The sequence below is a fragment of the Neurospora crassa genome, linkage group V (genome assembly GCF_000182925.2).
Source record: "Neurospora crassa OR74A linkage group V, whole genome shotgun sequence".
Taxonomy (NCBI): Eukaryota; Fungi; Ascomycota; class Sordariomycetes; order Sordariales; family Sordariaceae; genus Neurospora; species Neurospora crassa.
The window spans coordinates 2139690-2160218 of record NC_026505.1 but is presented as its reverse complement, the minus strand read 5'-3'; the positions used below and the strand labels follow the sequence as shown (position 1 = coordinate 2160218).

General features: G+C 51.0%; 4 protein-coding genes and 2 non-coding genes across 6 annotated transcripts; 4 read left to right on the top strand and 2 right to left on the bottom strand.

The window, feature by feature from the left end:
• The first annotated feature begins 672 nt into the window (after positions 1-672).
• On the top strand, positions 673-1391 carry NCU14069. The gene is made up of 2 exons (XR_897956.1): positions 673-1011; positions 1072-1391. It is a non-coding gene; the product is annotated as a ncrg136 (non-coding RNA).
• A 1217-nt stretch (positions 1392-2608) lies between these two features.
• Positions 2609-3506, bottom strand: NCU11260 (hypothetical protein). Its single transcript, XM_001728295.2, has one exon. It carries the CDS (start codon positions 3289-3291, stop codon positions 3019-3021), a length of 273 nt encoding a protein of 90 aa, XP_001728347.1. The 5' UTR covers positions 3292-3506; the 3' UTR covers positions 2609-3018.
• A 10488-nt stretch (positions 3507-13994) lies between these two features.
• Positions 13995-14103, top strand: NCU15093. The gene has a single exon. It is a non-coding gene; the product is annotated as a tRNA-Leu (tRNA).
• A 455-nt stretch (positions 14104-14558) lies between these two features.
• On the top strand, positions 14559-16329 carry NCU03704 (ubiquitin carboxyl-terminal hydrolase 2). The gene is made up of 3 exons (XM_956387.3): positions 14559-14895; positions 14960-14973; positions 15053-16329. The coding sequence occupies exons 1-3, from the start codon at positions 14874-14876 to the stop codon at positions 16010-16012; spliced, it is 996 nt and encodes a 331-aa protein (XP_961480.1). The 5' UTR covers positions 14559-14873; the 3' UTR covers positions 16013-16329.
• Positions 15665-17900, bottom strand: NCU03703 (60S ribosomal protein L17). The gene is made up of 4 exons (XM_956386.3): positions 17717-17900; positions 17315-17528; positions 16925-17112; positions 15665-16832 (listed from the first exon to the last, which is right to left on the bottom strand). The coding sequence occupies exons 1-4, from the start codon at positions 17717-17719 to the stop codon at positions 16677-16679; spliced, it is 561 nt and encodes a 186-aa protein (XP_961479.2). The 5' UTR covers positions 17720-17900; the 3' UTR covers positions 15665-16676.
• Positions 17901-17972: 72 nt separating this feature from the next.
• Positions 17973-20525, top strand: NCU03702 (rRNA methyltransferase NOP1). Its single transcript, XM_956385.3, has 6 exons — positions 17973-18374; positions 18611-18671; positions 18734-18968; positions 19030-19355; positions 19414-19580; positions 19642-20525. The coding sequence occupies exons 1-6, from the start codon at positions 18260-18262 to the stop codon at positions 19707-19709; spliced, it is 972 nt and encodes a 323-aa protein (XP_961478.1). The 5' UTR covers positions 17973-18259; the 3' UTR covers positions 19710-20525.
• The last annotated feature ends 4 nt before the right edge of the window (positions 20526-20529 follow it).

The following is a 20529-nucleotide window of genomic DNA, read 5'->3' as shown; positions in this document are numbered from 1 at the left end:
GGACCCCAGAAACCCTTAGATCTGCATGACTATCTGATGAACTATTGAATAACTGATCCAGGTATATGTATGTTTCAGAACTAACGTGGTCCAGAGTGATAGTGCTTACCAGCTAGCTGTATAGGGTTCACAGCAAGGTGCTACATATACTAGGTGCTGCTGGTAGGTTTTTGAAAGCTGCTGTTTGTGTCCTATACCTGCCTAGGCCGAGAGGTGTTGAATCCATGTTTTCCACCGACCAAATCCGGTCTGGGATTGTGATACACGGGTACACCCATATTGTAAGACAAAAGTGAGGCTGGTTGCGCTAAAAAAAAAAAAAAAAGTCAATCATGAACAATTTCTGGTTTAGTACAATGCGGGGGGGGCTGAAGCGTCCACCGCCTTTCCCGGCCCTCGGGCTGTCATTGGGAAGCGCGAAGTACATACAGTATGTATGACACAATCCGTAAAACCACCAAGTGTCAAAAAGCGTAACCGACAGAAGAAAGGAAATTCTAGTGACAGATTTTACCGGCTCATGGACCCATTTTTCTTGCACATAGGGCCATATTTTGACCCACATGACACCATCATCCGACTATTGACAGGCCGCAGCCAGCTGCATCGGCGAACAGGGGCAGAAATCCAAGTTGAGAAGCTCTGAAAGCCAGCGACACCTGCGCTGCGAAACCCGCCTTTGTGTATGCCGGACCAGAGACTCATTGCGGGAGTAGTAGTCCGGTAAGGAAACCGCCAAAGAGCCCAAAAATAGCGATAGTGGTGACTTCCTGGATGGGATGGAAAATGCATCTCGACAAAGATGGACGATGAATGCAGAATACACTATGTGCGTTTGCTGCGGTCATCTTCCTTCTTTCCTCCTACGGAGTCTTGCAGCTAGCCGAGGGCAATGCCGCGTGGCATGATTCCGATTCTTCCAAGAACGAAGTCTGTCGAGGTCTTTCACAGCCGCCGCCACGCAATACGCACCAAGCGAAGCGCATATATGTCAAGCGATGATGTATGTAGGTAGGTAGCAACTACTTAACCGACTGACTGACTTGTCGAGTCAATCACTGATTGATTCAGCTGCGTTGGCGTTGATGTACGTCGAAGCAACTGCAACGGGAAGGGGGGCCGGAGAGGAGCTATAAGGAGCTTGAATGGAGCTTGGAGGTGTGCGATTGGAGAACAACGAACAATTGGAGCTGTAGCTTTGCGGTAGCTTCTCCACGTCATTGGATGGCACGACGGGAATGGCTTCGATGGCTCTGCAGGAAATGCAGGTTCACAAAGCGAGATGGGGGATCGCGAGGATGGAAAAGGAGATATCGCCCGCAGAAAAGAACACGAGTTGATTGATATGTAAATTGCTGAGAACAGCCCATAGGGAATAACCCCGAATTTGCGAATGGAGGCTTCTGCGAACGCGGGGAACCGTTGTGGTACAAAATTAGCAGCTGTTGATGTGTCAAATGGCACTATTGTCTGCAGCGAACCAAGGAGACGAGCAGAAAAATTGCCTGGCCTGCATGCTGTCTAGCTACGACAGGAGTAAAGCTCACTTTGGGGTTCACTCGCTGCGAGATGCTGCACACATATCAATGGAAGAAGCGGAGGGGGAGAGATGGTCAAGAGGATAATGATATCTGCTCATTGAAAAAAAATCACAAGTTTCAGTTGCAAAGGAAAAGTTTACAGAATTCGTTTGCTGAAGAATCAGACAGCCATCAGGCTCGAAAGTTGTATTGATGTTTCCCGTATCCAAAATCCCGTGTGTACACTAAAAAGCCACCGGGTATCCAATCCAGTCCAGCCAGTTATCCCCCTTCCGCCATTTTGTTACCGTCCTTTCCTTTCCACTCCGTCCAGTGTAAAGTGTGTAATGCATGAAAAGCAAATCCCAGCGCCTCGCTCAAATGACAAAATGTTGATATCAAAATACAAAATGTACAAAAACAGACCAATTGCACAAAAAAAAAAAAACAGCCCTTCCTCGCTGCTGGTAATCCCCGGGTGCCCCTGGATCTCCTTTGCCGATTAATGGCATCCCCACTTCAAGACGAGAGCAAGACCCAAGCAAGTCTACGTCAGTGGCTTGGCACTGGGCAGGGGATGTGCGGAGGGGGCAGCACAAAATCAGAAAAATGAGGGGTAGTCTAGCGACCTCGACCGTCATTGGTCAGCCGCCGCCTGTGATAGACAGCACCAAGTCCAAAGTCGGTTGTTGTTGGTCGCCCAGTGACGTTCCCAAGATCTCGTAGCATGTGCCTTTGACGCGCAATGACGAGAATCCGAGAATGGGAAAGATGGCAAATTCGATCCCTGGACTGTGATGAGCCGCGACCGTCGCATTCAAACGTCACAGCAAGGCTCATCATTTCGAGATAGTCAACTCGGTGACTCGGGAACTCGGAGAGAATTCCAAAAGACCTCAATCTTTACTCCTGGCTCGCCCTTCACTCGGTGTGAGGACAATAGTTGGCGAGCCGAGGTAGTCAAGGTGTAAAAGTAGCTTGAAAACATAGTCGTTGAAAGCAAGACCGCTGCAGACATATGTTTGCACTGGGCGCCTTTTTTTTGTGACGACCCGGCTGGATGCGTCGCGGTTGTGAATGGATATTAGCATGTCGACATTCTTGTCCGCCGAATAAACCGATCAATGGTTAAGACTTGTTGCCACCGCGAGGATGGCGGTGTTTCAAGTGCCTGTAGCAAAGATGTCGTGGGCTGTGTTGCAGGAGGGAAACATCCGCCGAAGAGGAAATTGCCACAGTGATCGCCGGAAGTTGCGTCGATCGATCAGGACACTCTGGTCCAGACTCTCAAAATCTGCCGCTATTCGACCTCGAAGCAACGTGGAATTTCGAGTTGATATCCAAGAAGCCGCTAAACAGGTCGAGCGTTGTCGCTGCGATGCTGAAGGCTGTGGGTGTTTCGCGTGTGCGAAGGTGATGCGTAGATCCCAAGTGGCCAACTCCCACATAATTCCAACCATGGTAGTAGATTGCGAGAAGGCAGGCCGCTTTTGTTGATTCACTTGTAGCCGGTCATCTTGGCGCAGCGGTTGCAGTAGTAGATGTTGGTGCCAATCTGGACCATTCCCATGGAGCTGGGGTCGTCTGTCGAGGTGATCTCTTCGGCGCGGGCGCACCTTAGGCACCGGAGCACCTCAACCGAGACGATGGGTTGTGTCGAGTCCATGCTGTGCCGGACTGATGACGTCGAAGACAGGTCGGAGTCGGAGGACGAGTATGACGAAGCCGAAGATGTGGAGGTAAGGTACGAAACTTGTGGTCGGGCGGACATTGTGATGTGTGTTGTGTGGTGGAAGTGCGCAGGGCAGGCTGTTAGTACCAGTGCTGGGTTAAGGATGCTGCCGAGTTTGTTGTTGGCTTGTTCTTAAGTGTTGATGTTGGTGTTGGCGTTTGGATGCTGGTGCTTGCTGGTACTTGTAGGTTGGTTTGGTGGTGCGGGTATGAGGTTTATACGTGCAAAGGTCGGTTCGAGGAATTTGTATCGAGATCGAGTTGGAGCGAAAAACAAGTGGGTATTTCTTCCAGTCAGAGACGACGGGAATGGGCCAGACCAAGACTTTGTAATGTACCCGCGTCCGCCAACGAAATGCCAAGTCTGCCCGGTGCCCAGGGGGGTAGGGGTACCAGAGTTCGAGGCTGCCAGGGGGTGGGGTTAGAAAAAAATCGAATTCGCGGCCAGTCGGGCGTGCAAAAAAACAGGCAGGGCAGACGCAAACAGAGTGGAGGAAGGGAGAAAGAGATACCTGCGCCAAAGTACCGACTCTACCCAACACATGGAGCCCGAAACTGTGCTCACTACGCTACGTACCTCGTATGCAACTAACGAGGGGGTGAAGGATGATTGCGAGACTACCTTACCTAGAGGTATGAGCACAATCATGGGGTAGCCAGGTCATCATGCCGTAATCTGCTCCCGTGCGACGTCTTGCTACGTACTGCTACGTACCACCTTCTCGAATTCCGGCTTGTTGACGAGTGGACAGGTCTTGCAAGTTCTCGACCATGGACTGAACGCCGGGCGGTCATCCCATCGGTATCTTACGCCCGCGCTCGCCAATTCGGAATGCGACAATGGCGGCTGGCGTCCACGACCTTCACGTTCCCTCCAGCCAGTTTTGGAAGCTGGAAGAGAAGAAAAGGGAGGAATCATCGTGTTCACCGCGTTACGTACACCTCATTGCACCTCATCCATCCAGCACCCTGCTACCGTCGCAAAACCGCTCAGCAACTGTGCCTTCCAACAAACACACAGATTATACTTGTGTCAGGCTGCGGTTGCACATCCGCGATAAGGTCTAGAATCTAGACTTGTTTCTGGGATGGGCACATGATGTGGTATGTATCTTGTGCTCCTTAATCTGAGGCCTACATAACATGACACAAGTGTAGCAAATTGATGTTGAATACCTCTAGGATGTTCGCAGTTTAGGAATTGTGCGTCAACACTGTTGCTGGGGATATCCCGTGCAATTGCACTATCAGTGTGTTGCGCTTCCAATAATGCGGAAGGGTCGGTTCCATGTTAGGTAGGTACCTACAACAACCCACTACGTAGGGCTTCGGCGGACAGCGCAACTGGAAACCACCAAACTGGAAGAGCGAAGAAGGCGAGCGAGATTGGGGATCTCGCGAGAAATTCTGCTCGAAACGGGGAAAACAGGACACGCCGATCCTAGCAGTGCCCAACGCTATCATCATTCACTCGTCATCACAGCTGGCAAGAAACTCGGGCAGTCGTAACATACATAAAAGGCTCGGTAACCACCAACCAAGAAACGTGGCCCTCGCTCATCGATGTCATCGCCGTCTTTGCAGCTGCTGATGGCTGATGGAATCGATAGCTCAGCGAAGCCAATGCGACTGTTTAGCGCGCAAAGCACGCCCGGACCTTGCCATCAATCGTTCATCCCATCCAGCGCCGGGTTTATCGACGGCACGGATGTCGAGCAGCGGGAACAGCGATGAAAGAAAGGGTTTCAAAGATGCGGATGGAAGTGGCCCCAGTCGATGCCGGATGGGCGGGGCCCAGCCAGTCAGGTCGAGCGCGCTGAGTGGCCGTTGGTGGGTCCTCGGCCTGGACCCAGTCCTAGGTCCCGTCTGCACCAGCACATTCTAGGCCACACAGCAAAGTCCACACCAAGACAGTCCAGAACGCTGACCGATCCCACACACAAATTTCGATCCCGAGGGCCACGACTCGCGATCGCCAATTGCTGCACGCATTCATTTCCAGACCACCTTGCATCAACCGGTCCACCGTGTCTGGCCAGCTCCAGCCTGTATTCCAGACTCGATAGCCTGACCCCTTTCTCCTCAAGGCCCTGTGGCAGAGTACCATGGCTTGTCTATAGCGTATGACAACTGTGCGGCAGCGAGATTGCTCCCTAAATTCCCTGGACGAGGCTTGGGTCTGGCCTTTGCCCATCACCACCACATCCGTCGACGACGAAACTAACGAAAGGAACAAGTCCGGAAATGCCCAACGTCCACTTTTAGCCGCGAGACCGGCCAGGACCTCGGGACGGGAAGGTCCAGACTGACGACTCACACACCCGTGACACACCGGCCTCACATACCGGGCCGTGATCGGCGGTCCGTCCGGGTACCGGTTTCTGATGTGGGGATTCGAGACTCATGCCATGTGTCGCCACCTGGCTGTAAAATGAACCGTTGTCGACGAAACCTGAGGCTTCATCAAGAAGGAGTGGTGAGACTTACAACAACGACCGGCCAACCGAGGCGTACCGTCCACATGTTTTAAGTCATCATGAACAATAAACACTCGTCTCAAGATGCTACACTACAGTGTAGCGAGAGATGAGCACAGCCAGCCAATACTCCGTACCCCGCAAGTGCACATGCGTCTTTGGGTAGCTTCCGGTTCGTGCTTACTATTCTGGAGCCCACGTTGTTTGGATGCTTACATGTAGGAAAGGAGACACGTCTCCTTGTGGGGATGGCTGAATGGGTGGATGACCAGTCCCTCGCAAAGGCATAATGCCATGCTGCTGCCCCCTGAGTGTACGGCGTGGGGAAGTGTAGCCCCGTTCTTAGGATCTTCCGCGGAGTGAATGAGGCTTTGGACGATATATGCTAAGAGACAGTCAAGGCCCCGAAGCCACGTCTTCACTGCTCAATACATATCTATGCTTCAATCACCCCTAGAGTCACGCACACGCGAATACAACAGGGCCGGCGAGTGCCTTCACCCCCTCCCCCCTACACTTTCGTGAGAGCCTAGAGGACGGCAAGACGGGAGGCGATGATCTTTGCGCAAGTTCATGATTTAAGGCTAGGGTTTAACTCATCGCGTGCACTCCATCTCATTGTCTAGCCCTGCTCGGCCACTTGAACCAAAAAGACTTGGATGCACCGCCTGCCATTCGCCTGCCCTGTTGAACGAAGCTATCACTGGGAGGGATCCTAACTCCACCACAATCACAAACGAAGTCATTTACAATTGTCCCCTTTCCCTCTTCTTGGCTGAAGCTACACCAACTGCAAAAGTCTTGGCCCTTTCTTGAATAACCTAATAATAACTGCATAACAATTACATAAAACATATCGAAAAGGAGTGGTCTAGGTGATTTACTGGTACTCTGTGATGTCGAGTGATGTCGGCCGGTCCTTCATTTCCTTCAAAATAGGGTCTTTGCGAGTCAGACATCTCGGGGCAACAGGCACGGCAACAGAAAATGGGGCTTTCTCACCACAACTTCACATGTCATGCCATGGCCAGCATAAACTCACTGGCTAGTGGAGCGCATTAAAATCGCTAGACGGACTTGGCTAAACGTTTGTTTCTTGTCTCATCTTCCTGATAAATCCATACTGATTATTTTCCGACAGCCTTGGCGGGCTCAGATCATAAAGTAAATTGCGTGACAACTGCCGTTGCTTGCAGACGATCATGGACCGGAACGTACCTGGTCGACGCTTCTGCAACATGGGAATTTCATCCATTGCCGTGATTACCAGCCCTTTGATTCCAGCCCATCGCTGGTCACAGACTCACAGCTGCAACCCCCCCCCCCCCCCCTTCCCAAATGCTAGCATGTTTCTTAATGCACAACCAGTTGAGTGCCAGATCTACAGGCCTATGTTGAGACTGCTAACTGCTAGTTACGATAGTGGCAACTCGATTTTTGCAACAACTGTCAAGTTTTGGTGGGACAGAACACTTATATATCCTTGTATCGGGGCTTAGCAACCTGCTTTTCTAGTCCGTTGGTGGTCTTCCTGATGGCCCGAGCGGCCTGCTTCTGGTCCGTGCCCTGAATTCCTCTCTTGCACAGACCCTACTTTTTGCAAGAAGAATCGTTGCTAAAATCGAAGTTGCAACTGTAGGGGCTTTTGCCGTAACCGAAGGAATAGATGGGTGGGGGCTTTTGTCATGAGTTGCAAACAGAAAGCCCCGCCATTGGTCTGGACCGAGTTTCAGCGCGACACCTGGAGCAGTTCGTCAGATCCTCCGCCAGATGTGCGATCGTGCACCCAAGTGTGCTAAGACAGATATGTATTGTACTGCGTACACTACACATCACCCTACCTATTTACAAGGGTTTTGGGGGCGTTTTCTGCGCTAACAAACAAATGTTAGCATTGATCTGGCTGTGTGCGGTGCGCTGGTGGGATGCCATTGTTTAGCGAGGTTGCTTTTCCGGTTCTCGGGAGGATGGCAATTTCGCAATCCTCGATATTTCTCGTACCCTGATTGATTGTGAGAGATTAAAAAGCGCCCATACAACACTCATCCAACCTAGGTATGTCGACACTGATGGTTTGTGTTTGGCTTGCTCGCTTGGAGCCCTTCGTACGCTGGTAATAAGCGTGTCGGAACTGGGCAATCATGGATAGATTACCGTGTCAGTAGCAACTGATGCGTTTTGGTGGACTTCAGTTTCATGCTGAAAATCACAGATAACGCGCGAGTTTCAACACAACCTGGAAGCAACTACACAGACAGGCAAACCTCGTCGGACGCCGGAGAAAGATTGTGATTCTTCTCATCATAGAAATGGCTTACCAACCCAACAATGTCTGGTTCAAAGGCAGAATCGCGCGGTCATCGGTATTGAAAATTAGGGGTGCCAAGGGTAGAAGGTAGTCCAAGCACGCGGTTCTTCCCCCCGACTGTTTTCGGGGCGTCGATATGCAGACAGTTTTCCGATGGGAGATCGATGAATACTACTGACTTAACACACTCCCATAGCGTGCACTTAAAACAAAATCCCAAAAGAAAAAGAAAAAAGTTCAAATAAAAATCCTGTACATGAGCAATCACACCAATAATACCAGACATGTTTCGCGTGTCTACTTATATTCGCTTGGCGATGGCATTGGGTATCAAGACAACAAGGGGGCTTCGATGGAATCGAGGAGCAACCGTGCAGTGTAGAACTGGAACTGGGTGTTATCGCTGATGTCTTTTTCGAGGTTTCCGTTTCGAGCACCAGCCCTTCACGCGAACCAATTGCAATCACTGCCCAAAAGGTTGCCGACCGGCTCGGTGGTTCGCCCCATCAAAGTGCATTGGCCAGTAGGGTACCTGACTTGTGCTCGGGCCATCTGCCCTCATCTCGTTGCAGCCCCACCATGCCCAGCAGTTTCGTCAACTTCACACATCTTCAACCTCACCTCCATCGCGATCGCATCTGGTGTTGTATCCCGCCCGGAAGCACAGCGATCCGGCGAAGGATCGAAAGTGAGACTCGGCCGAGCAACATATACATACATCGTCCATATCCACGGCGCCTCGTATGGGCCTACAACAAGTCCCCGGGTTGTGTAGCCCTGAACCACCATTGTGTTACCCAGGAGCCCAGGTACCCCGCCATTTGGAGCATCGAAGGGACGGGAATAGTGAACCCAACTAGAAGCGGAAACCCATCCACACTAGGTATTATGCCATTGTGACTTGCATCGAGAGTACTCACCTAGGCCATGAGAAGCTTAGCAGCAACGCGCGTCCGGCAGCGAGCGACCGGAGTTGCCTCCTGGCATCCATCCATCTCTCGACAGGAACTGTTCTCTGGCTACCATCCACCTTCTGCCGTTTCACATTAGAACACTATGTCTTTGAAAGCATCTGTTCAGATATGGACGCGGATGATTGGCTACCACAGTTATCGCATAGGGAATCTTACTATGCGGCCACGAGTGACACTAACAGCATGTCTCAAATTCACATCGAGATGACAGTTGCCTGATCAAGTCTTTATGCTGTCTATCGTCTGCTACTCGCCACTCAGTTGCATACTATTCCCTGTGGCAGTATAAAGACGATAAGTAAGAGCGCGATCATACCATATCATACCAAAACTTTTGTTATCGAATCACAGAAATCACACCTCAACATACCTTACCTTTCCATCTTCCACATCTCGATAACACCCTGCTTTCGATCTTTCTCAAGCACTCAGCTCAACAAGTGTACCCCGGATAAGTCATCCTTGAAAGTTTCCAAACTTACCTATTCTACTCTATTACAGGTACACTACTGTCAGCTCACCCAACTCGGCGGTTACCTACCTAGGCTGGGGCTCCTTTTTCCCCACAGTACCACAGCAGCGGAAGGGGTAATTTCGGCAGACCGCCGATCACTTCACCAGCCCACCGGAAACCCATCTTAATCATCAACACCCATGTGTAGCACCCTTGAGGGGCTTAGGAATCTACTATGTAAAGAGAGGTGAAAGAAATCCGAGGGGGCCGATTCCTCACCACCACATCCGATAACTGCCGAGCTTCTTTCAAGGCTCCAGGAGCACTTTGAACTTCTCCGAGCGAATGGATGGACACGGAAAGAGGACAAAGACCCAAACTGGAAGTCGGTCAGGATCATCACCACTCAATCACCCACCTCACTCGCTCGCTTTTCCCTTAATGAGACTCTCTCGGCTCTTCTCTTCCAGTCACGAAACCTAGTTCCAGCTCGAAAGAAAGTCGATGTCGATGTGCCCGATTTACATCCACAATCAATCGAAATGCAAGGTTGTCATCGACGATTTCTGGGTGTTCTGGGTTCTGTCTCCCCGTATCTCCTTCTCCATCGTGTCCTGGTTGGTCGGTCCAGTCACTTTTTCTTTTTCTTCTCAACCAGGGGTAGGAATCTCATCATACTCACATCATATGCCATCTGCTTTCGGCTTTCGGAAAGGAGTAAGCTGAACAATCCCATCATTCTCGCCCTTGGGATTCGAACCCCCCCATCCCTTTAGGTGGAGCCCGAGGATAGTGTATGCAACTTCTTGGGTGCCCATGAGGTGCCCGAATACCCATAGGAGGGCGATCGAAAGATCGAAGTCATCCCTAGATTACCAGGTAGGTGGTCAACAGCTCGGAAAGAAACTGATTGGAGCAAACATCATGGGAGGTAGACTACATCGACCCAACAGTCTGTTTGTACCCTACTAGGGGCTGAAGGTCAGCTCTCTCGCTACATGCCCACTTGTTCCAACCTAGAGCTAGTACACGCGCCTTCTTTACGGCGGGGATACTGCGGTGCCCTCCTTTCTCTAGCTGTGCCTGTCTATTGGCTCAATCCCGCAGTACCCTTCATTATGTGCATAATGTACACACAAGCTATCGGTCGAAGGTTCACCGGTAGATACAAATTCTGTTCCGGGCTAAATCCATTCGTGTCAGTCTGTCACCAGCTCGGCTCGATTTTCACAGTGAGCTTAATGCGTACGTTGACATGGCGTGAATATGTTTCGGGGCATCCATCCCCAGTGTCCGGATAGACGACATCTTGGGATTACACGTGTTAGCCTTGGCCGCGACAAGGAAAAGAAATCGGAATGAACGATTGCGGAATGTTTGGATATTGCTTTTTACGTTCAGTCCGAAAATGTAAGAAGCTGCCTGCCAGGTCGGCCGCTAATGGATCAAGATCAGGTGCCACGACTTACATACTGGTAAAGATGGTCACTCATCAATAACTCGACTGATTAAGTATGAATGTTGGTAATGATAGTCGTGAGCGCTTGAGTATCCCTTGAGACTCTTCCCCAAAAGCTTGTAAACTCTAACTGGGGTGAATCCGGTATGTGGTACTGAGTGAAGAGAAAGAGAGTAGTGAGGCTGGAGTAGGGAAACGAGAATCAAGAACGAAGGAAGAGTGGAAACATGGAATCCAGTGAGGACCTAGCTGGCTCTTCTTGGGGAAACTTGATGCTCAATTTCCTGATTTCACCGCGGTCAACAACAGAGTGAACGAAACTCCAAGGTGCCGTTGGTGCGCCGGCGATGGGTAATAAAGCACAGGTATCTGACTCGCCCCAGCTCAAGGCAGGGTGAACCAGGGAAGGCCCATACATGAGGCTCAATAATACATATTGGCTTGAGAATCAGGAATATAGGCGAGAAAGTTAGATTCTTCTTCGGAAACTGAGATGGTAACCTTAGGCTTTCGAAGCTGTTTGCGACTGGATGATCCCATAAGAATAGCATGGCCACGATACCTTGATCGACTGCCAGGCAGCCAAGAGAAAAAGGATCAAAACTCTGAAGACGGAAAGGAGGGCATCTCATGAGCATAACGTAACGTAACATGCAGTAGAGCCAGAATGTATCCCATCCTCAAAATTGATTGAGGTCAGGCCAGTGGTGTCGGGCGAAAGTATCTGACAGCGTGGCATGTACCGCAACCCATGCCTTCCTTGAACATATCGCCGAAGGTTTCAGCGTGATCGAGAAGGCACGAGGACCTTGCAAAAATGAGAAGGATCAAATTGTCGGGGTTCCAGTATAGAAAACGAAGAAGGTAAGGACATGGAAAAGAGAAAGCACGAGTTGTAAGACCAGTGGACGACAGTAAGGTTTTGATCCGGACTTGCTAATAATTCCATTGTATGTCCCAGAATGCTTTGCTGTGTTCCAAACGTAATGTCAATGTCACAGGACTCCGTCGCGAAAAGAATTCCGGCTGGGGGCCATTCACTCGTCCATCCTCTTCTACCTATGTTAATGAACATTGCCGAAGTCTGACCTTGATGTGGCCTGAAGAAATTCACGACACGACACGCTACTTGAATGAGGTCCAAATTCACCGCAATCTCAGGCTCGTCACAAACTGGTTGCCTTGAAACCTTCTCAAACAAGCATGATACGTGGTTACATGCAATATAGGTATGAGACTGGAGAGTCTTGAACGTCCGCTCTTTCCGCCCCTTACCAACAGGCACAACCACTCGGGAAATCACCAGTCACTCATCCACCTCAGTTGAACACTTAGTCCCGTCCATTGACCGTTATACCGTACTCAGTTCTTCAGTCACTTACCTCTATTTTAGACCAACATCACGCTACAGGTGTCTGATTACTTTCACTTGAACGTTTACGTACCTAATACCATAAGGCAGGCAGACAGTACGTTATCCTGGTTATCTGACGGTGACATCCGGAAATAGCAGCAAATTGTGCTTTCCACAATGGGAAAAATGATGGATCTCTTAAAGACCCCTCTTGGAAGATTGGAAAATAATAATCAAGAATAAGGAAGAGATACATTGAAGTGGTAGCAAAGGAGAAGAGTGCCTAGAGAGATGACTCGACCACTTATCGTACTAATGGGAAAAGCCAGGTTCGAGTAGCTTCGAAGAGAAGGGTGGAGACTCAGCTTATACTCTCCAGATAAGTGATGGCCAGCGACGGTAAGCTCATATCGCGCTATTCCTTTCGCCATCCATTTTCTGCACCCTAACGCTCGTCGCCGGAGCTATCATACTTTAACCTTTATCGATTGTTGAAATCTACCAGACCCCATCGGTGAAGCTGGGCTATGTAGTGTTGGGGGAACATGTAAGCAGTAGTCAGCAGGAGCTCTTTGATGGCTTTTGGTATTTTGTCTTCTCAAAACATCTCTTCTACATTCACTTGTCCCTTTGTTCTACCTCCTAGATCATGTTGTATGATCCCTCGCTTTCGCCATGCATCACACAACCTCAGCTGTTGTTCATGTTCATATATCCTCACTTTATGTCGTTATTATCACTCATATCTCTTTGCGCGCCGACGATCGGACCGCAAATTCCGCAAAATTGTCTGATAGCTCTGCTACGGGCGGCCCAAGTAATCCGAAAGCTCCGTCATATAACAAACTGTTATAGAGTTCCCTTCTCTGTCAAAAGATGGGCTCAAAGGTATCAAAACCAAGCATGTTGAACGGTATAGTAAATTGTTTCAACTGAAGCCAAGTGCAAATCACATGTTGTCGATTGGTAGGTAAAGGAAGAGGTGAAGCTTTGCTCTTTGGTTCATCGGTGGGTAGGTAGCTTGGACATTGCTTGTTAGCTCACCCCGTGAGTAAGTACCTCTAGTGAACTACGACATTGTCTGCCAAATAGCGATGGTTTGAGCCAGCCCGCTCACCCCTTTTCTCTTTCAACATTTTGGTAGACGAACTTACACACAGTCTGATACCGGCTTGTCACTTAACATGAACTTGCTAGTCCCAATGAAATGTGTCTCACGACGTCCTAAATGCCGTACTGACACCTTGAAATCAATGCATGACACTGGGTCATAAACGCATCACCATTAGCTGATTTTACATATTCGCAGAAATTTAAGCTTAAGCTTCAAGCTTTGAGTGGATTGCATGAACTGGATGTAAGACACAGAGAGAAAATGATCACAGATTTCGAGCTAACAAGCAGTCCAGGTTGTAACTTTATCAACAGGCACGATGTCCCAGCAGGTTCAGTTCTACCTGTACTTCCGCATGCGTGTTTCCTTGTCGTCGCTCTTACCTTGACAGAACAACGCACCTACCGACGCTGAACAAGGTGAAATGGAGCATTTGATACGTTCGCAATTTGAACCTTCCTCATACTAAGCACCCAAATCCAACCCAGCCATCACAAACACGGTGTTTTCCTTTCCGTTTTTTTTTTTTTTTTTTTTCCCCTTCTGTTACCAGATGACTGATTATAGGTACCATGCCCGCTGCGATTTTATAATATTCGCAACGGCAAGATGGCCGAGCGGTCTAAGGCGCCAGGTTCAGGTCTACTTGAACTTTGCTCATTTGAGCTTCCTGGTCCAGCAATGGGCGTGGGTTCGAATCCCACTCTTGTCATATTCTTTTGTTGATTTTTTGGGCCTTTTTGGATGTTACGTTTGAATTGTCCGTATGGCTGCTATCGATGTTGTGGATCATGATGTGTTCGACTCCATATGGAACACTGTCGGTGATTGCGCGAACGCTTGGAAATATGGGACGGTGTCTAACAAGATGCTCCAATTCCTAGAGCCGTCTGCTTGGTAGCTTTTGGATCGCGATAATGATGAGTAGGAGTAAAGGAAGTTCAATGTCGAAATGCGTCGTTATTTCCACGAAAAGCAGAGACGATCAAAAGCATTTCCTGAGCTTTGGACTGACAGTTGTGAAGGATGCTTGCCCAGGTGATAATGCCCTCACAGCTGACGAACAGCTGTTAGCCGATTGTGTTGCCAGCTGGTTGTAGCCAGGGGCAAGCTCCGTGACGAAGCTGAACAGCAACCTGCTTATCTTATCGCTGTTGGCGAAGGCCCGCGAGCTGCATCATCGCATTGAACATTCGCCGTAACGTTTGCAGTTGTAGCTTGTTGCCGTACGGAGTTGGAACGATTGATATTATTTCTGTGTTCAGCAGCATCTATGTCCGCCAGCGAGGTGTCAATCAAAATATTACCGAGCGATATTGAACTTAGCTCCCTTTCTGCTGTTCTGATTTAACCCTCGATTCTCCCGTTGGCCAGCTCCTGCCCCGCCACAAGCTAACAACTTCCTGATACATCTGTCACCTTACGCCAACACATCTACGGCTTCAAACCACATCTTTTGGAATCTGCAGAACTTGCGCCAAAATGAGTGGTGGTTGGAACACCAGTAAGTTGGGCTGCGACACCCCAGCTACATTGCTTTAAGTTCTGAGCTGACAATTTGTCCACAGTCGAGTCCGATGCGGTATGTTGGCCATTTGTCCACGTCAAGGTACCTCCCGACGCACATGCGCAGGACTTCAAGACTGACAATTCACTTCAAGGGCGTCTTTACCGACCTTCTCACCAATCTCGGCGTAAAAGGTGTTCAATTCGAAGAACTCCTCTCCCTAGAACCCGATGCCCTCGCGCAGCTGCACCCCGTCTACGGCGTCATCTTCCTCTTCAAGTACCCGACAAACGAGCCCTACCGAGGGACTGACAAGCCTCTCGATGGCACCTTCGACTACGACGCCAGCGAACGACTCTTCTTCGCTCATCAGACCATCCAGAACGCGTGTGGCACGCAGGCGCTCCTGAGCGTGCTCCTCAACAAAGCCGACCCGTCCGTCTCCCAAGAAGGCGATGCGGGGTACATCGACATCGGCGACAAGCTTCGCGACTTCCGCGACTTCACCATCGCCCTGCCGGCCGAAATCCGCGGCGAAGCGCTCTCCAACTCGGAGCTGATCCGCGACACGCACAACTCGTTTGCGCGCAGCAGTCCCTTTATCGACGAGACGCAGCGTCGGCCCGACGAGGAGGAAGGAGACGCATTTCATTTTATTGCGTACTCACCAATCGGCGGCACCCTTTACGAGCTCGACGGCCTGCAGCCGGCGCCCATCAGCCACGGCGCTTGTACCCAGGAGGACTTCCCGCAGAAGGTGATGGACGTTCTGCAGCGGCGCATTGCCAGGTATGACGCCAGCGAGATCCGGTTCAACCTGCTGGCTATGATTCGAGACCTACGGATTCGGGCGCGCGAGTTTGCTGATGAGGAATTGCTGGCAACCGAGGAGCGCAAGCGTGAGGCTTGGCGGTTTGAGAACGCCCTGAGGCGACACAACTTTGTTGGGTTTGCGGGCGAAATTCTCAAGGGTGTTGTGTCGGCGAAGCTTGCGGCGGGAGGAAGTGCGTATGACGACTGGGTTAACCAGGGCAAGAAGAAGATGGAGAAGAGGGCAGCTGAGCAGAGGGCAAGGAAAGGTGGAGAGGGGGAAGACGTAGAGATGCAGGGCTGAAGAGTCCCATTTACTCATCTAGATACTGGCGGTGAATCTGTTTGGTTATGTGTATGATCACAATTATATGAGCTCCCTGATCGGCCATTGGAAGCACGCTGGGTGCTCAAGGGGAAGAATGTGCGATCACCAAAGGCTTGTTGTACATGTGGTGAAGAGATAAGAAGCATCGGTGGATTTCATACAAAAGGGTTATGATATCATAACAGCCACGACTGTCCAATACCCAAGATACCCCCAGTGGCGAAACCTCAATAGCAGCTGTATTTGCTCAAGCATCACTTCTCACGCAGCAAAGGGGGCACATCCAACTGAACTCGGGGATGCTGGATTGGGTATCGTTTCGGGAAGGCTAGCTACCTGAACATCATGCGGCTCTGCATCAGGGGCAGACAGGTACGTCACAGCCACTCTCAGAGCTCAGGTAACCCGCAGTTCGGTTTGGCGTCCCGTTGGCAATTACGCCAGGGCTTGAATGATTACTTGTTTCGCCGTGTCATGCTTTCTCAAATTCTTTTATTGAGTATTCATGATCGACCCCTTTTTCCCTGGAATCGTGACCTTGACCCGAAAAATGCCATGCTCGCGTACACCGTTCCGGAAAAAAAGTGAAGCCCTCAATCAAAACATCCCCTCGTCCAATCACCTAGCTATCAAAGCGCATTTAAGCGGCAGTGATGGCACGGCGGACGCGAGCGCCACGCTGGCGGGAGGAAAGGTGAGCCTCCTCGCGGACAACGGCCTCGGACTTCTGGACGACCTCATCGGCCTCAGTGAGGATGAGCTCGATGTGGCAGGGGTTGGACATGTAGGGGTTGATCTAAAACATAACTGTTAGCCAATGACCGGCTTGATCGTCTATCTGCCGGCGCAGAAGCAGAAATCAGGGGGGTATCTCCGGGTTTGACGTACGCGACCGTGAGCGCGGTAAGTGCGGCGGCGCTGCTTGGGGGCCTGGTTGACCTGGATGTGCTTGACAACGAGGTTGCCAGTGTCAAGACCCTTGGCATCGGCGTTGGCCTCAGCGTTCTTGAGGAGACCGAGAAGGAACTCGGCGGACTTGGCGGGCCAGCGGGCGCGGGAAACACCGAACTGCTTGCCTATATGACGAAGAAACGGTCAGCACCGTGTCTTCTATGTCCTCCATTCGATTGCGGTTTCGTGTCGGTCGGTCGCGGTTCCATCATGCTGACAATGCCCCCCTATTCCCCCGCCACTTTGTCCTCCCCACTGTCGTCGTCGTCGTCGCATGATGTACCGGTTCGGGTGTGTTTGTGCATGTAAATATCGAGTAAGTCGTACCTTGGGCGGCGCGGCCGGTGCCACCAGCGTAGCGTCTCATGGGGACAGCCTCCTTCTTCTCAAGAACGTTCTCGAGGAACTTCTGAGCACGCTGGAGCTTCCAGCCATTGATGGCCTGGGCGGTCTCACGGGTGTTCTTGAAGGAGACACGGAGGTAAGAGCCGCGCGAGCGGGCGGACTTAGCCGGGGCAATCTCAGTCGCAGCGTACCGAACCTGCGATTTTGAACAAGACTCGGTCAGCGATTCCCTCTCCTCCAAGTGCTCGCAATGCTCGCAAAGCCGTCATTGTCGTCCGTTGAGACTTTCGTCGTCATTTCGGCTGCAGAAGCCCGAAAACTGTCCTGAAGCAAAATAACGGCGGCGATTCTCTCGTTCGGCGGATTTCGCAGGGATTTACTCACCATCTTGCCTGCTTGTCGATGAGAGGACGGGGAATCGACCAAGTGTGATGTTCAGAGGTGGTGATGGGTTCCAATTTTGGCGTACAAAAACCGATTTTCGCGATTAGGGCTCTGTGGGCACTGCGCAGGTGGCTCGTGCGGACCGTCACTTTGCCTGAGGCACGTGCACGCGGGGACAGTAAGTGCTAGCGCCGATAACAGCCTGCCTCCTGGACTGCCGGCCGTGCACGATAGCATCCGCAACAAACTGGAGAGCCTCGACCGCCACGCCAGGACGACAGCCAATTGCAAAGGCAGAAGGCCTCGACCGGAAAAAAAAGTGCTCCAGCGATGAGACTTCGTGCCCCGCTTTTTTTTCTTTCAATCCATGTCCAGGAAATTTTGCACCCAGCTCCAGCAAAAGCTCTTTTCCGAGTCCTCGACAGCGCCGCGCGACAACTCTAAACCCATTGTGCCTCGCACGACTGATCTTACAACGCGTTTCGGCCCAGAATCGCAACTCATACCGACTCCGACTTATCAATACCGACACATTCTATAAAAATGGGCTTCGAGCGTGGTGGCAGAGGCGGCGCCCGTGGCGGTGGTCGTGGTGGATTCGGTGGTGATCGTGGTGGCAGAGGCGGCGCCCGTGGCGGTAGCCGTGGTGGCTTCGGTGGTGAGTTTGGCCTCAATGCCATCGCCTGAATGGTCTTTGCGGTTATGTCGTTGCTTCTGTTCGTCATCTTGAGAGATGTCTCTGCGTCTGCTGCGGCCCGTGGTCGCCATGCATGCCTCTTGACTTCTCGTAGTAGGATGGCGATTTCAGTCGAACTTCATATCGCAACTCGACTCAACATGCGATGGCAACAGCAACCACATTAACGCAACACTTTACTGACAATGACTTAACAGGCGGCCGTGGTGGTGGTGCTCCCCGTGGTCGTGGCGGTCCTCGCGGTGGTGGCCGTGGCGGGTACGTCTTGTGTTCAAAACCCTTGATTACTCCAAAGACATTGACTGACATTATGAGTATAGTGCTACCCGTGGTCGCGGTGGTGCCCGCGGTGGCGCCAAGGGTGGTGCTGCTGGCAAGAAGGTCATCGTCGAGCCTCACCGTCACAAGGGCGTCTTCGTCGCTCGTGGTGGTAAGGAGGATCTCCTCGCTACCGTCAACCTTGTCCCTGGCGAGTCCGTCTATGGCGAGAAGAGAATCTCTGTCGAGAACGCCTCTAAGGAGGAAGGTGGTGCTTCCACCAAGACTGAGTACCGCGTACGTTTTCCAGGCTTTCCAGCTTGTGGCCTCAGACAAAGACTAACATTGGACTTTGCAGATTTGGAACCCTTTCCGTTCGAAGCTTGCTGCCGGTATCCTCGGTGGTCTTGAAACCATCTATATGAAGCCTGGTTCCAAGGTCCTCTACCTCGGTGCTGCCTCCGGTACCTCGGTCTCTCACGTTGCCGATATCGTCGGTCCTACTGGTTCCGTTTACGCCGTCGAGTTCTCTCACCGTTCCGGCCGTGACCTCATCAACATGGCTACTCGCCGCACCAACGTCATCCCCATCGTTGAGGATGCCCGTAAGCCCATGGCTTACCGCATGCTGCTCCCCATGGTCGATGTCATCTTCGCCGATGTTGCCCAGCCCGATCAGGCCAGGTAAGCCGACTTATACAGATCCTTGACACTGTATGTGCCTGACACTAACACATTTCAGAATTGTCGGCATCAACGCCAAGCTCTTCTTGAAGCAGGGTGGTGGTCTTCTCATCTCTATCAAGGCTTCTTGCATTGACTCCACTGCTCCTCCCGAGCAGGTCTTCGCCTCTGAGGTCCAGAAGCTCCGTGAGGACAAGTTTTTCCCCAAGGAGCAGTTGACTCTTGGTACGTCCATCCGCTTCCCTTTTGGTTGATAGAGCCAACAATAACTAACAATCACCCACAGAGCCTTACGAGCGTGACCACGCCATGGTTTCTTGCGTCTACCAGCAGAAGGAGTTCGTCGATAACTGAGTTTCGAATTAGTACTGTTCTATCTTCGTTGCTCTGTTCTGGAACCTTCACATAATTCGGTGTTCTACTGGCAGGATGGTTTTGTAAATCTGGAACGGCGAATGGCGTTTGGGTATCTGCCTTGTTTTAGCATTGTGGGAATAAAGCACCAGGGTTCTTAGACTGATATCCGGAGTGACCCCGGTTGCTTCCATCTTACGCCGCCTTTCACGATCTCGTCACGACTCCTAAGTCACCGCGCAACGAACCTCCTGTTCACCAGCGAAATTGGCCAGCCTACAACACATCAAGAACGATCACCAGTCAATCACCCTAAGAACGAGAAGGGCGCTGGATAGTCAAGCAGAGGTTGCTTTTATCGGCGCTTAAAATGCTCGACAGCTTGGTTCGTCTTTATGGCGTTTGAAATCTGCGAACTGAGAGTCCCTCCCCTTTCATCAGGGTATCACGTCGAAAACTGAGACTATTCTGGCCATTCGAGTTTCAAAGGAGATTGTTTGGGCCTGGGGACGCAAGGGTACTGCAAGCCAGTCATTACATGGCTTTGAGGATTATTTAAACATGCCTAGAGTCTATCCAGGATCAAGAGGATGCTGGGCCGTTGGTTTCGCTTGTTGATGAGCAAATTTGAGCTTGCTTAGTCCTATAGATTTACATATCAGAGTTTTGGGTCATCTTTGCTCCTTATCATCGGCCTTGTCGGCGGTCTTGTTACTTCTTGAGCTTATTGTTTGTTGCTTTATTCGATGCTGGATATGCTCTGATCTATGATTTGCATGCTATCTAGCTCTTCGATATCTCACCCCATTGCCTCTACACC